The 16,070-nt window shown below is 37.4% G+C and overlaps 3 protein-coding genes across 4 annotated transcripts in view; 1 reads left to right on the plus strand and 2 right to left on the minus strand.

Moving 5' to 3' along the window:
* The window catches only part of dlk2 (delta-like 2 homolog), a 528,840-nt gene that overhangs the window by 281,687 nt on the left and 231,083 nt on the right, over positions 1–16,070 (minus strand). The window lies entirely within an intron of this gene.
* LOC307010670 (uncharacterized protein) lies at positions 5,454–7,783 on the minus strand. 2 transcript variants are annotated; one of them, XM_079635554.1, is made up of 4 exons: positions 7,668–7,783; positions 7,386–7,509; positions 7,041–7,236; positions 5,454–6,744 (listed from the first exon to the last, which is right to left on the minus strand). In XM_079635554.1, the coding sequence occupies exons 2-4, from the start codon at positions 7,409–7,411 to the stop codon at positions 5,899–5,901; spliced, it is 1,068 nt and encodes a 355-aa protein (XP_079491680.1). In that variant the 5' UTR covers positions 7,412–7,509; positions 7,668–7,783; the 3' UTR covers positions 5,454–5,898. The 2 variants fall into 2 exon arrangements, with proteins under 2 accessions (XP_079491680.1, XP_079491679.1); XM_079635553.1 differs by having other exon boundaries at positions 7,321–7,509.
* On the plus strand, positions 8,048–15,786 carry LOC307009912 (uncharacterized protein; the record flags this gene model as incomplete). The annotated part of the gene is made up of 6 exons (XM_079634129.1): positions 8,048–8,238; positions 10,209–12,491; positions 12,552–12,631; positions 13,070–13,344; positions 15,199–15,537; positions 15,743–15,786. The coding sequence occupies exons 1-6, from the start codon at positions 8,218–8,220 to the stop codon at positions 15,784–15,786; spliced, it is 3,042 nt and encodes a 1,013-aa protein (XP_079490255.1). The 5' UTR covers positions 8,048–8,217.

Raw genomic sequence — 16,070 nt, forward strand, 5'->3', positions numbered from 1 at the left:
TGTTCATTGTTCTCATGTACCTTCAGGACATTGTGTCGATGATCCATACTAAATTTTGTGAAGATATGTCAAATAGTTTAAAAATGATTGCAAATTATGTCAAAATTCAAAATGGCGGACACGTGGTACCTCCCATCCTGACAAAATTGGCATCCTCGGATTCGGCATGACCCAAGGAATCCATAGATACCACATTCATGATTTTCTGACAAACTGTACAAAAGTTATTGGCCAAAATATCAATTTTTCATATCTCATGACCTGTAGGTGGCGCTGTTCTCGAATTTGGCATGGACCCTGAGATCATGGTTCCGATGAAGCGTACCAATTTTCCTTTCGATTGATCAAACTTTGGCCGAGATAGAGCTTCTGAACCAATATTGGGTCAAGTTTGTTAAGTTTGCAACAGCATAACTTTTGATCAAAGATGAATTAAAAAAATCTGTTCAGTCATTTCTGTGCGGTTCAGTCCAAATATCATGTGAGCCAATTTTCGTAAGAATTGAACAAAGTTTGAATGAGTAGTAGCAAAAAAACATAATACTGTACTTTTCAAAATGGCTACTACTGTAATGGGCGGAGTCTTAATGTACGATATTGATTGCAATCACCATAATGAGTGGATTCAGGTGTACTAAGATTAATTTTCCTAGATCAAAGGGTTCAAAAGTTATAACTATTTAAATGTTCAATTTTTGAACTGGTGGTGGCGCTATAGAGTTTGACTTAGAGTCTCAAAAATTGGTCCAATTACTATTCATGGTCATATCTATAACTGTGCCAAATTTCATCATTTTCCTATGTACGGTTCATAGGGCTGTCATAGACTTACAGAGGAGGAAGAATAATAATAATAATAATAATAATAATAATAATAAATATAGCTGCAAGCAGCAACACGGGGCCAAGCCCAGAAAGGGCTGTAGCGCAATGCAGAGCCAGAAGAGATAAAAGAGCAGAAATAGAATATACATGAAGAACAGATATCTTCAGAAGTACAGATAGGATGAAATGAAAAATGAACAGAAGTTCTGATGAGAACAAACACAGAATGAAGAGGAAAAAACACTTATTTCCTTATTAGGAATCTTTTGAACATTCCACAATTCACATGGTTTAATGCTTTGCTACACATCGGATTTGATTAAACAATCTTCAAAGTTATAGCCTTTTGCTTTACTCAGCATTTGCTTTATACTCATACACTGTGGTTTGCTTAATTTTACAGAGAGTTATGAAAATGTACTCAAAATGAAGATTTTTTATATAAATTTGCTGCATGTTATTTTTATGGAGATCCTTTCTCAGATACACATCATGTGCAGAACTGAAACAACTTTTCCACCACTTAAGGCCACAGTATCTCTTGCATGTGTCACACGGGATTCGAACCCACGACCAGAATGGTTCGGGATTCGAGACACGTGGTTTATCAAATTGCGCCACTCAGAGGACGTAACTTTCAAAGCTGCAGAGGATAGGCTTCAGTGTAAGAATAAGCACACAAAATCATGTTAACGAGATTAGCATGCTAAGCTAGCTTAATGCTAATGAAGCTAATGGTTATCCTGATAGCTGAAGAGCCACATTAGAAAGAATGGCATCTGGTTAGCATGCTAACCAATTATTATGCTAAGCTAACTAGCATAAGGCAACAAACACAGGCTAGGTCAACTTCGAAGATGAATATCTCGGGAACGGTAGCAAATATAAAAAATCTATTCAGTCATTTCTGTGCGTCTCAGTCCAAAGAACATCTGATCAAATTTTGGACAAAATTTAGCAAGATTTGAAGGAGAAGTAGTGAAAAAACTGTTTTTCATTTGTTCCAAAATGGCGGATAGTCACATTATTGGAAAATGACAAATGAGATATCGTCGGAATTGGCATAAGCCGAGGAACATAATGACATAAATCAATACAAATTTGAACAATGTTTTCAAAAGTTATAAGCGTTTTTGAAAAATACCTTATATCTCTGGAACACTAGGTGGCGCTGTGTTCATTGTTCTCATGTACCTTCAGGACATTGTGTCGATGATCCATACTAAATTTTGTGAAGATATGTCAAATAGTTTAAAAATGATTGCAAATTATGTCAAAATTCAAAATGGCGGACACGTGGTACCTCCCATCCTGACAAAATTGGCATCCTCGGATTCGGCATGACCCAAGGAATCCATAGATACCACATTCATGATTTTCTGACAAACTGTACAAAAGTTATTGGCCAAAATATCAATTTTTCATATCTCATGACCTGTAGGTGGCGCTGTTCTCGAATTTGGCATGGACCCTGAGATCATGGTTCCGATGAAGCGTACCAATTTTCCTTTCGATTGATCAAACTTTGGCCGAGATAGAGCTTCCGAACCAATATTGGGTCGAGTTTGTTAAGTTTGCAACAGCATAACTTTTGATCAAAGATGAATTAAAAAAATCTGTTCAGTCATTTCTGTGCGGTTCAGTCCAAATATCATGTGAGCCAATTTTCGTAAGAATTGAACAAAGTTTGAATGAGTAGTAGCAAAAAAACTTAATACTGTACTTTTCAAAATGGCTACTACTGTAATGGGCGGAGTCTTAATGTACGATATTGATTGCAATCACCATAATGAGTGGATTCAGGTGTACTAAGATTAATTTTCCTAGATCAAAGGGTTCAAAAGTTATAACTATTTAAATGTTCAATTTTTGAACTGGTGGTGGCGCTATAGAGTTTGACTTAGAGTCTCAAAAATTGGTCCAATTACTATTCATGGTCATATCTATAACTGTGCCAAATTTCATCATTTTCCTATGTACGGTTCATGGGGCTGCCATAGACTTACAGAGGAGGAAGAATAATAATAATAATAATAATAATAATAATAATAAGAAAACTAACGGATACAATAGGTGCCTTGCCCTACGGGCTTGGCCCCTAAATATAGCTGCAAGCAGCAACACGGGGCCAAGCCCAGAAAGGGCTGTAGCGCAATGCAGAGCCAGAAGAGATAAAAGAGCAGAAATAGAATATACATGAAGAACAGATATCTTCAGAAGTACAGATAGGATGAAATGAAAAATGAACAGAAGTTCTGATGAGAACAAACACAGAATGAAGAGGAAAAAACACTTATTTCCAATCCAAGAGTAAGAAAGAAATGGGCTGCAGCGCAATGCAGAGCCAGAAGGGCAAAAAGAGCAGAAATAGAATGTACATGAAGAACAGATATCTTCAGAAGTACAGATAGGATGAAATCAAAATGAACAGACGTTCTGATGAGAACGAACACAGAATGAAGAAAAAAAACACTTATTTCCAATCCTACAAAAGATTAGTATTGCTCTTATCTGGATAATAAAGGAATTATTCATACACATTTTAAAAGTTGTCCCACACGGACTTGAACCCACTATCTATGGGTCAGGTGCTTGTCACTCAGCTCTTTGCCCAAGTAGGCAGATGGGTTTATACACCACTAAGGCTATGTTTACACAGAAACGATCTGAAGAGAAAATGCAAAAGTGGTGTTTCGTTATTACTCTATTCTGCGTTTAGTCGAGTGTTTTGGGAGGGAAATCTGTGTGCATATGGTGACGTAAAAGTGTGTGAAATTTGATGTATGCACTCCAGGCGGCTAGGTGGCAATGTGAAGCACTGCCACACAACAACACCCAAGTCTGTGCACATGTGTACAACCTTCCTTTAACATGTCTCCCTAGTAGCGCAAAATCTAAACAACTGTACAACTGCGTAAAATACTCTTGAATGTAGATCAGAGCTGCTAGGGCATCTTGAAGATCCGATGCATGGAAATAATCCGACATGTTTGTTATTTTCCTGTACTAGCGTATGCCTGTGACGTAACCATGTACGCGACGAGAGCCACCGTGAGCAGACTTTTGCGTTTTTACCCTTTACACGGGAACGCGACGGTGGAGCGTTTTTAAGATTTCCACTCTGGAGGGAGGTTTCACTTTTTTGCGTTTTTAAGCCCCAAAAACGCTGTCGTCGTGTAAACGAAAGGCACATCCGATAAAATATTTTTACGTTTTCACCCGCAAGCGTTCTCGTGTAAACAGGGCCTTAATGTGAGAACGAATTTAAAATGACCAGATGTTGAGATGAGATTGAACCCAGAATTAACAAAAACAGACTTATTTGTATTCCAATAGTAAGAAAGAAGGACTCAAACCCCACTATCTATGGGTCAGGTGCCTGTCCCTCATCTTGTTGTGCTTCTTGGCAATCATGCATTTACACAGCTGGCAAAATTCAACAGTTCAAGTGAGTATCAACTAAAAATTAAGAATTTGTATAAAGATGTACTGCATGTTATATTGAAGTTGTCAGAAAGACACAATATCTTGAATAGAAGCAACTTTTGCACCACTTCTGGCCACAGTATCTTATGGACTGGGCAAGTGCCTCACAGGATTTGAACACAAGTGAAATGGTTTGTGGCTAAAATTCTGAGATTAACCAATTAGCATGCTAAGCTAACTAGCATAAGACAAACAAACACAGGCAAGGTCAACTAGAGAAGAATTTCTCGGGAATGATAGCAAATGTAAAAAAAAATCTGTTCAGTCATTTCTGTGTGGCTCTTTCCAAGTTTCCCTTTGAGGCTTGACTCGTAATAAAGTAAACTAACAATTACAATAGGGGCTAGGCCCATATTTTCTAACCCAAGATAAGACAACACAGATAATTGCTAATACACATTTACCAAGCTGCTGAGGAAACCTTTCAGTGTGATTAGGTCAAATGGAACAGTTTTATTTCTAGTCTGACAGAAATACAAATTAGTACAACCATCTCACAGATTATAAGTGAAATTTAAACAGTTTTTACTGGAATGGATAACTAAAGGGATGGAAAATGAATACTCAAGTGATGCAGTGTGAAGTTTAACATTTTATTCATCTTACAAGATGTTACAAATTATGAACTTGGAAAGAACAAATTATGAACATGGAAACAAAAGAGAAGTTGGAGAATGGAAATAAAAAGGTCACTTTAGACAAACTTTCAGGCACTTGAAACAACTTTTCCTAATATAACTTTGTTTTTATAATGAATTTTTGTTTGGTCGTTAGACGACATTATACATTTCGAAATTGTCTGCACATATATACATTTTTTTTTTAGAAACACCACTTCCCAGAACCTCCCTATAGGCATGCATGTGTGAAATGTATGGTGGAGAACTTCCTACAATGAATGAATGCATGCATGGCATTTGTTAACCCAATAAAAGAGGACATTGTGCAGACTAGGTGTCTGAATTGTGTAGGTGCGCTTGTACTACATACGTGTATGTAGATATTTATAAATGTGTCCATGTACTTGTATGTATAGTTAAGGTGTCTGAATTGTGCATGTGTGCTTGTATTACATATGTGCATGTAGAGATTTATAAATGTGCTCATGTACTTGTATGCATGTCTAAAGGTGTCTGAATGGTGTATGTGCGCTTGTACTACATACGTGTATGTAGATATTTATAAATGTGCTCATGTACTTGTATATATGCATGTCTAAAGGTATCTGAATTGTGTAGGTGCACTTGTACTACATACGTGTATGTAGATATTTATAAATGTGCCCATGTGCTTGTATGTATAGTAAAGGTGTCTGAATTGTGTATGTGTGCTTGTACTACATATGTGCATGTAGAGATTTATAAATGTGCTCATGTACTTGTATATATGCATGTCTAAAGGTATCTGAATTTTGTAGGTGCGCTTGTACTACATACGTGTATGTAGATATTTATAAATATGCTCATGTACTTGTATGTATGCATGCATGTAGGGCTTTGTACTGATGTGCATGTAGGGATTTATATAAAATGTTTATGTTCATGTGTATGCATGCGTCAGTAGAAGTGTATGAATTCATGTGTACATTTATTTTTTGGGATGGGAAGTTGTTTTTGTAGACTGAGGGTCATTTGTGGGTTGGATGACTGAAGATGGTATAGTGGATGTTGAAGTAGAGGGTGTGTTTTCTGTGAAGTCCACCATAAACTGTTCTAAATCTTCCTGGGATGGAAAGAGTGTGGAAGAGTCTGTAGGTGATGGTGTGATTATGATGTTAGGTATGTCCAATTGCTTGGTGTGAGGTTTGATTGTTTCGATGCGCGTTATATTGTTCTGATGGAGTGTAATGCTTACAGGTGGCAACTCAAGCAGTGAATCTATTATTGTGTGAGTGTTTGCAGTGTCCGGAACATTAATTATGGACTTAATGAATGTGTTCTCAATTTGGACATTTTTTATCTCTGTTGGTGTTTTGATTGTTAATGTGCCATGTGTGTAGTTTGTTATACATGATGATCTGTAAAATGTGTTACATTTTTCACAGCGAACTTTGGATGTAGATAGTGGCATGTCTGGAATGGGGTGTTTGAGTGGACAAATATGCAGCACATTAACTTTTGCTCCAATTATGTCAGCAGTGAGGTTGTGGGAAGTGGTGTGTTCTACTTGGCATGTGTTTTCATGACAAGTGATTTTTGTGAATTTACTATCTCTTGTTGAAGAGAGAAAGGTGGTCCCCTCAAATTTGCGAATTGAAATATTTGTGAATGAATACCAGCCATCAGTTGAAATGTCCTCTTCACCCCACACAGTAAGATCAATTGATGCAGTCTTATCGGCGATCATGTATGTGGTGTTGGTTAGGAAGGTCCCATCACGGACAAAGTTGTGGCTCTGGCTCTTTTTTTGGATCGTCTTTGCCTTGACATTTACCTGCATAGAGGATTTAAAAGGAAAAGAAACAAAACCATTCACTCTAATTAACGGTAACTTCAAGTCATTCATTCTAAAAAATGCTAGGTTATTTCAACCCATGTTTGGGTCAAATATGGTTGGGTTTAAAACTGTAATTTATTATAGTACATTTAAACCAATGGTTGGGTTTGTCCATATTTAACCCAAACATGGATTGGAATAGCCCAGCAATTTATTAGAGTGTTGGTTTGTTCAATATACATACAATTTGAAAGTGGATGAACAGTTCAAGTTTAAATCAAGTTTTTACTCACACGTCTGTATGTGGTGTTTGTTTTGAAGATCTCAGATATGGTCAGATCTTCCTGGTTTGACGAAAGTGTTGGATTATAACTGTATTCTAGTTGGCTTAAACAGGATAAGGTGGACGAATGGGTGAATGTGATGTCATGTGCTCCCTCTGTTGTGAGCGAAGGGGTCAAATTGATATTGTGCAGGTGGACCGGACTCCTGTTTAAAAAAAAGAAAAAAAAAGAAAATGAAGACCAATAAACGCAAATTGAAAAGTCTGCATTTTCATAAAAGAATTCATACTTGTCATTGTTCACAGCTTTAAATTGAGGATGCATGTCAGCTTTGAAAACAACAAGTCTGCGCACTTTGTGTTTTTCCTGTAGCTCTGCATCAAAATATGTTCGTTTTGTGCCTTTTTTTATCTCAGAAATATTGTGTATGTAGCCCACAAGCGAATGTTGGCCTGTATTTTTCGGGTCTCCTTCCATACTTCTAAAAAAAAAAGAATACAAAAGTATAACAGTTAAATGTACATTGAGAGAATGACATAAGTATGGAAAGAGTGCAGTTGATTTCTTAAAGTAGTAAATACAGATACTGGAATGCTTCTAGAGTTGCAAAATTTCAGTAACTTCTATTTGCATTACCTGTTTCACGCAGATGTCAACTAGTTGCCTTGCCTGGATGTCAATAGTCTTTTCCTGAGATTTAAAAGATATTCAAGAAATTGATAAAGAATGGACATAATTAGATTTTAGTGGATTTCCTATTAGCAACCTTCTGGTTATTTATTTTGAAAATATACCTATGTTGATAAGAAAAAGTCAGTATTTGAGCATTAATATTACCTTTTCGTTTTCCTTTGTTGTCTTTTCAAGATTTACTTTAACTTGTCTACTCAGTATAATATATTCTATGTTGTATATGAGAACGCTATAGACATAGTTGCTCATTTAAACATTCATTTGATTTGATTCAGCTGATTCTCGTCAGCCTCATTGGTTGTTGGGGTAATAAGGTTATTGCTTCAATTATGTATAAACATATGTTAAGATCAAATTGAATGCATTATCACACCCCAGTCCAGCAGGTGGCAGTAATGAACCATTAAAGTGAGTTGCCAACTGCCATTAAATTGAAAGAAGAAGAAGAAGAAGAAGAAATTGAGTGCATTGTGCTAGTGAATATAGAAAGGTCATGCCAAGAAGAGAATCTTTGGTGAGCCGATAAAGAAAAAAAGAAGCAAGGTTTTTAAATTATTTAATTAATGTATTAATTAGGTTTCTTTCAGAAAAATATTCCGAAAAATGGGCCATCAGTAACAATGTTTTATTTATGTCCTGTGAGATATTTAATTGATGAATCAGCAGCAAGAATCTTGCTGAACTTCTGTCTTCCTACAGCAGGTAAGATTTTGTCAGAGCTCATTGTGCTGTGGTGTTATTTCTGTGTTTTTAATGTTGTAAAAGTTTACAACATCTGCGTTTTGAGTGTTGTTTGCAATAAACATTTTGACAAATTTGGTGTCAATGGCTGCTGCTTTGAAATGTTTGCTCTTTACACTAATTTAAAGTTTAGCAATGTCAGTGCAGTCTTTGTAAAATGTAATTCTGCTGCTTATTTGATAATTAAATGTGGACAGTACATCTGACATTTAGTTTAGCATTGTTAATCTTGTTGGTAAATCACACATACACAAACAAAGGAATTGAATGAGCCAATAACTGGGCAATTTTTAAAAAATGTGCCAATCATCCAATATGCAAAACACACACACACTTCAAAGTCCTACTGCAAGATTTGTTGATGCTTCCAAACAAAACACGTTTTACATTGTTTTTTTCTTATCTGTTCGGTACTTTTTGAGTTATTGAAATTTGATATTTTTTGTTTGAAAAAAAAAAAAGGATTGTCTCCTACATTTATAAATGGATGTGTTTTTATATATGCATATGTTGGCACCTTTATAAGGTCTCACCCAACACAAATGTTTTTAAACATTCCACAATTGTAACTTTTGTATTGTAACCACAATTGAGGTTAAGTTCGCTATAACAATGTTTTGTAGAGTTCAGCCTATATGCAGCCATTGAGTACTATAGCCATCTAGTGGCTATTGATATTAATGCTTGTTTTGTCATTTTTATACCAACATGTCACCAGATGTTACCAAAGTCACCACATTTTTAGGTGTTGGCTGTCTGAACTTACTGGAGTTTTTTTTTTTACTAAAGTTAAATAAATAAAAATAAGCATATTTTAGGGCTGCAATGTGGATATGGTTTAATGTGTAAAAATATGGAAAGTTAATGCACGCCAAACTAAGCTTTATTTTTATTTTATTTTTCATGTGTGCTGGTGCATTGATAAAAGATTGCACTGAGGTAAGTAAAATTTGACACTTTTAAATTAAGGGTGACACTTCTATAATATAATAATTGATGTCAGTATTAAATATTAAATTGATATGATTATTTGTAGTGTTTAAATGGCAATTGTTATCTGCTTGTGTCGTCTTAAGATAAAACTTCAGTCATTTATGTGTAATTTTGTATTTGTTTTTACAGATGCCCCGGCCAAAGAAGAGGTCTGCAATAGCCAAGAGGCTATATGCACAACGATGTGCAACAGAGGCTGCACCGCTTCCTCTCAAAAAAAGTCAAGAAGAGGCTGCACCGCTTCCTCTTAAAATAAGTCAAGCAGAGGCTGCACCGCTTCCTCTTAAAATAAGTCAAGCAGAGGCTGCACCGCTTCCTCTTAAAATAAGTCAAGCAGAGGCTGCACCGCTTCCTCTTAAAATAAGTCAAGCAGAGGCTGCACCGCTTCCTCTTAAAATAAGTCAAGCAGAGGCTGCACCGCTTCCTCTTAAAATAAGTCAAGCAGAGGCTGCACCGCTTCCTCTTAAAATAAGTCAAGCAGAGGCTGCACCGCTTCCTCTTAAAATAAGTCAAGCAGAGGCTGCACCGCTTCCTCGTAAAACAAGTGTAGCCGAGGTTTTGCCGCTTCCTCGTAAAAAAATGGTAGGCACGCAGTCAAAAACGCAGTCAAAAACGCAGTCAAAAACGCAGTCAAAAACGCAGTCAAACCCAATAAACAAATGTATGAACTCTGAACAAAACTGTGAAATTTACAGAAATGTATATGAAAATGCTTTGAATACTTTATCTGCATATGTTGAATTTTCACAGAAACCATTACTGAAAGGTTCCTTTCATCAAGGTGATGCCCGCTTTGGAAATTCACGTGGCAGACAGTGTGGTGCCATCAGTTTGACAGCAGTGTTGAAAAGCAAGATGAAGAACGTGCTCACTTGGACGAGACAAGATCTTGATGGTGTCTTAGTGGCAGGAACACACCTTTATGAACGGTTACGGAATCAGGGTAACATAAATGACCGACAAGTGGTGGGTAGAAATTACATTGCAGTCCACGAGTTACCAAGGAGACATGTCCTGGGTAATACTGTGTTTTCAATAGAGTATGCAGAGTCTCTCACTGGATTTGTTGATGTTGATGACTATGATGCAGCATTAATAAATGTGGCCATGCCAGTTGATGTAGCTCTTCAGCAAGCTCTACTGAGTGCTGATGCTTTTCTTTTATGTATCTGTGCCAACACATGTGCAGTTATTAAGGAGGGTTCATGGTATGCCTTTGTTGATTCTCATGCTAACATGACAGAGACTAGTTGTGTTGCTTATCACAGCACCATAGAATCTTTGTATGACTACATTAGTAAGATGGCACACTCATTTGGGGTAACTGCACCACGATTTGAGGTAACTGGAGTTTCTGTTCATGCAGATTCTGAAGTTTATCACTCGCTGGAGGCAGACCGCAGCAGTTTCCCATGCTCTTCCGGTAAAGCACTTTACAGTGAAGTTCTGAAACGCAAACCTGTGACAACTGAGGTAAGGTCATCTGACTTTCAAGTACCTAAGGTTGATGTTCAAAATAAAAGCACTGCTGTTCACATGCCACAACCAGTGTATAATGTGTTGAGAAGAGAAAAGCCGGCTGAACCCTTAAAGAAATGCATTACAAAGTCCCACTCGCTTGAGGCAGACCACAGCAGTCGTTCACGGTCTTCTGGTAAAGCACTTTACAGCGAAGTCTTAAGATGCACACCCAAGGTATGCACATCTGTAACAACTGGGGTAAGATCATCTGACTTTCAATCACCTGAGGTTGATGTTCCAAATACAAGCAGCACTAACCTTTCATTGTCACATCCAGTTTGTACTGTCTTGCCAAGTAAAGGAAAAAGGGGAAGAAAAAAGCAGGATGCGCAGGTCTCTAAGAAACAGGTCAAAAAATCTCATGTTGAAAATGTTGTAGTAGATGACATCATTATTACTGATGTTACAATTCCAGAAACATGTTTTTCTCCCTTGACTCTTAGAGATCAGCAAGCTTTATGTGAACTCTTGCTTCTGACAAATGTTAACAGTGACTGTAATGTTGCAACAAACTTTGGTCCCATTGCAGGTCCGTGTCAGACAAAGAGTATAAAACCAGATGGTAACTGCTTTTTCAGATCATTGGCATATGCAATCTGTGGAAGTGAGGAGAAGCATTTGAAGATTCGCCGTGCCGTTGTCAAACACCTGAAAATGAACACTTCAATATTTCAGAGGTATGTGAGAAGTGAGTACACTTCAGTAGAGGACTACTTGACACAATCTAGAGTCTATTATTCTGGGTCATGGGTCACTGAAATTGACATCTTTGCTTCTGCTGATCTGTTGAAAACCACCATAATGACTTTTAATGATGGACGGTGGAATGTACACAAACCTACTGGAGAGGTAATTTCAAACAATGCAATATATCTGAAAAACTGTAATGGTAATCATTATGAAGTTGTCACATGTGTTAAGCACAGAGAGCAAGACATTTGCGCAGGGAAATGTGAGAATACCACTTCAAATGAGGTGAGAATGCCATGTCTGCGTAAAAGGAAGGTAAGCGACGCCGCACAGTATGATCAAGAGAGATACTTGAAGAAACTGAAGGATCAGAAGACCAAGTATGATAATGACATTGATTTTAGACAGAAAAAAAAGAAAGCTCTTTGTGAGAAATATTTGAAACATTGTCATGTTCGTTTGATTAAGTGTGAACGTTCTAAGGCCAAATATTCAAGCAATATTCAGTTTCAGAAACATGTTAGCCAGTATTCTCAAATGAAATATAAAAATGATGTCTCATTTCAGGCGGCTGCACGTGAGTATTCCAAGAAGAAATATCTTCAAAACGTGCACTTTCAAGCAAGAGTGCGTGAGTATTCAAAGAAGAAATATCTTCAAAACCTGGTCTTTAAAGCAAGACTGTGTGAGTATTTAAAAACAAAATATTGCAAAGATCTAAACTTTCATTTTGGTAAAATACAAAAAGGCTGTGAGGTATATGCAAAAAAAAGAGAAAAGCAGAAAGACATTGGTGTTGCAATTGCCAGTTTTCGTCGAGAAGTGAGTAGAGGTCCAGAGTTTGTGTGCTGTGTCTGTCACCGTTTACTTTTCCGAAAACAGGTTACTGAATGCAAACCAGAAAACTATGAAGACAAAGGAGAAACAATTGCTGCCTTGGCGAGAAGATGCATCACACTGAGGTATGTGCATGTTTGTGATGAAAAATGTCATAATCCTTTTGTTTTTTCTCCAAGGTGCAAATTGTGGATTTGTCCTACATGTCATCGCAAAATCATCAGGGGAAAACTGCCTGAAGAGAGTGTTGCTAACAATATGCATGTGGCGGACATTCCAAATCATCTAAAGTCTCTTAACTTGTTGGAACAACATCTTGTTGCACGTAACATTCCTTTTTTGAAGTTACTTTGTCTTCCACGTGGAAAACAAAATGGTTGCCATGGACCTGTGGTGTGTGTTCCTGTAAATACTGCAGAGGTTTCAAATATTCTTCCACGAAATGAATGCGATGACAAGATGATAAGAATAAAGCTAAAGCGCAAGTTAACATACAAAGGGCATTATGAGTACAAGCATGTACACACTGATCGTGTTAGAAATGCTCTGAGATATTTGATCAGGTGCAATAAATTGTACAAGGATGTGGAGATTAACGAACAATGGATCAACTCGTTGAGTGAATCAGAAGAAAAAGTTGCTGATGCAATGGAGAAACAAACTTTAGTTGAAAAGAGTGAAGAGGAAAATGATACTGAAGAACAGCCAGAGGAAGATTTGACTTATATTAAAGAGCAGAGTGGTCTTTTGTCAGACACATGTTTACAACCTGTCGATCTTGGTTCGGAAGTCATTGATCAGCATTTTCAAGATGTGTTAAATGTGGCACCAGCTGAAGGTAACAGTCCTGTTAAATTACTGTCTGATAAAACCAATGAAGCAAAATGTTTTCCTGTTCTGTTTCCAACTGGTGGTCCAACATTCCATGATGAGAGAGAAAGAAAGATCTCACTTTCACGGTACTTAAATGCAAGAATCCTCAATGCAGACGGACGTTTTGCACGGAGCACAGACTTCATTTTCTATGCTCAATACATGTCAGAGTTGGATCAAATTGTATCCAATGTCTCTATTGCTTTGCGAAAAGGGTCGGACAAGAGGTTGTTGAAGGGAGTAACCTCAGATATGCTCACAAATCCAGAGTCATTAGCTAAATTATTAAATTATGATGAAGGATACAAGTTTTTGAGACCAGTCCGTGGAACGCCACCCTATTGGCAATCAACTCAAAAAGATATTTTTGCCCTCATAAGACAACTAGGTATTCCAACTTTCTTTGCATCCTTTAGCTCTGCTGATCTCAGATGGCCTGAAATGATTAACACCATCTTGGAGCAAGAACAGAAAAATTTAAGTGTTGATGAGCTTGACTGGTCTGAGAAATGTGGACTAATTAGACGAAACCCAGTCACTGCTGCGAGGATGTTTGATTACAGATGGCATTGTTTTTTGAAAGATGTCATTATGTCACCTGCTCAACCTATTGGTAAGATCAAAGACTACTTTTATCGTGTAGAGTTTCAACAGCGTGGATCTCCTCATGTTCATTGTTTGTTTTGGGTTGAAAATTCTCCAAAGTTAAATGAAGACAATGAAGACAATGATGCTTTGGTTGCTGCTTTCATAGATCAGTATATCACTTGTGAGACACCAGGAGAGGATGATGCAGAACTTTCTGAAACTGTGAACAGTGTTCAAAAGCACAGCACCAGACATTCGAAGACATGCCGGAAGAAAAAGACAGTTTGTAGATTTAATTTTCCACGACCTCCATCTAGCCGCACCTTTATAACGAGAGCTGTGCAAGATGACTTGAAAGGCAATGATGGAAATGAGACTGCAAGTGCCATTTTGAAGAAAATCAAAACTGCATTGACAGAATCTGAAGTCAATTTTGATTCAACAGATGCCTTTTTCCAATCCATTGGAATTAATCAGGCTGTATTTGAAAAGGCATACAAGAGATGTTCCAAAAAGAAAAGTGTCGTCTTGAAGCGAAGTCCAAAAGATGTTTGGGTAAATCAATATAACCCTCATTTATTGCGTGCATGGCAAGGCAACATGGATATCCAGTATGTGACAGATGCTTACTCTGTAGTGGTTTATATTATTAGTTACATCACAAAAGCAGAACAAGAAATGGGACTGTTGTTGCAACGTGCACAAAATGAAGCCATGAATGGAAATCTCGAAGCAAGATCATCGTTAAAAATGTTGGGAAGTGTATATCTACACAACAGAGAAGTTTCAGCACAAGAGGCTGTGTATCGCCTAACGGGTATGCACTTGAAAGAATGCTCTCGCAAAGTCCAGTTTATTCCAATTGGAACAGATCCTGTGAAAATGAGTTTGCCTTTGCGTGTTCTCCAAAGCAAAGATGACCATTCTGGTGAAGAAAATTCAAGTTTTTGGATGAATAGTTTGGTTGACCGTTACAAGAGTAGACCAAAAACGGAACATTTTGAGATTCTATGTCTGGGCAGTTTTTGCTCCGAATACAGGATATTGTCAACATCTGAACTATCTTCACAAAAGAAAGAAAATGTGATCAAGCTTAACAACAATTGTGGGTACATGGTCAGAAGATCTCGAACTGAACCTGCAGTAATAAGGTATCCAAGATTTTCACCAACAAAAGATCCAGAAAAGTACCATCATTCACTGCTACAACTTTTTTTACCATATTATGAAGATTGTCATCTAAAGCCTGAGAAGTTCCACACTTATGAGGATTTCTACAAAAATGGTGCTGTCAAATGTGGAGGTAATGTGATTGGAGTCAAATTTATTGTTGATTCTAATCGAGCACTGTTTGAAAAGGACAGTGATGAATTGGACCGAGCTCAACAGGTCTTGGAGCTGGGTGTTGATTTGGAAGATGCTTGGGCTACATTGTGTCCTGAAACAGAGAATGTGCGTCATGAATGTATTGAGCTAATGAAGAACAACATACTTCCCGAAGAAGATGATTCTGACACACTTATTCCAGATCTTGTAGCGAACCCTCGAACTGCATTCACAATTGAGAACAGTAATGCTACAATGTCTCGAGATGAAGCACTGTGTTTATTAAGATCATTAAATGCTAAACAGTCTGCAATATTTTACAAAGTTCGTGAATGGTGTGTACAAAAACTGAATGGAGGAAACCCTGAACCATTTCGCTTGTTTGTTACTGGTGGAGCAGGCACAGGAAAAAGCCATGTAATTAAAGCAATATGCTATGAATCTTCTAGACTCTTGTCTCAGCTGTCTGAAAACCCTGAAGAAAGGAGTGTGATTTTGTGTGCATCTACTGGAGTAGCCGCATACAACATTGGCGCTGCAACCATCCACAACACTTTTTCAATTGGTGCTAGTGTGAAATTGCCATATCAACCATTAAGTGATGACAAAATCAATTCTCTCCGTTCCAAACTTGGAAGTTTGAAGATTTTGATTATAGATGAGGTATCCATGGTTGACCATCACCTTTTGTCATATGTTCATGGGAGATTGAGACAAATCAAACAAACTGGTGATTACTCCCTCTTTGGAAAGGTAAGTCTTGTAGTTGTTGGAGAT

This window comes from Phoxinus phoxinus, assembly GCF_949152265.1.
Source record: "Phoxinus phoxinus genome assembly, chromosome: 14".
Lineage (NCBI taxonomy): Eukaryota > Metazoa > Chordata > Actinopteri > Cypriniformes > Leuciscidae > Phoxinus > Phoxinus phoxinus.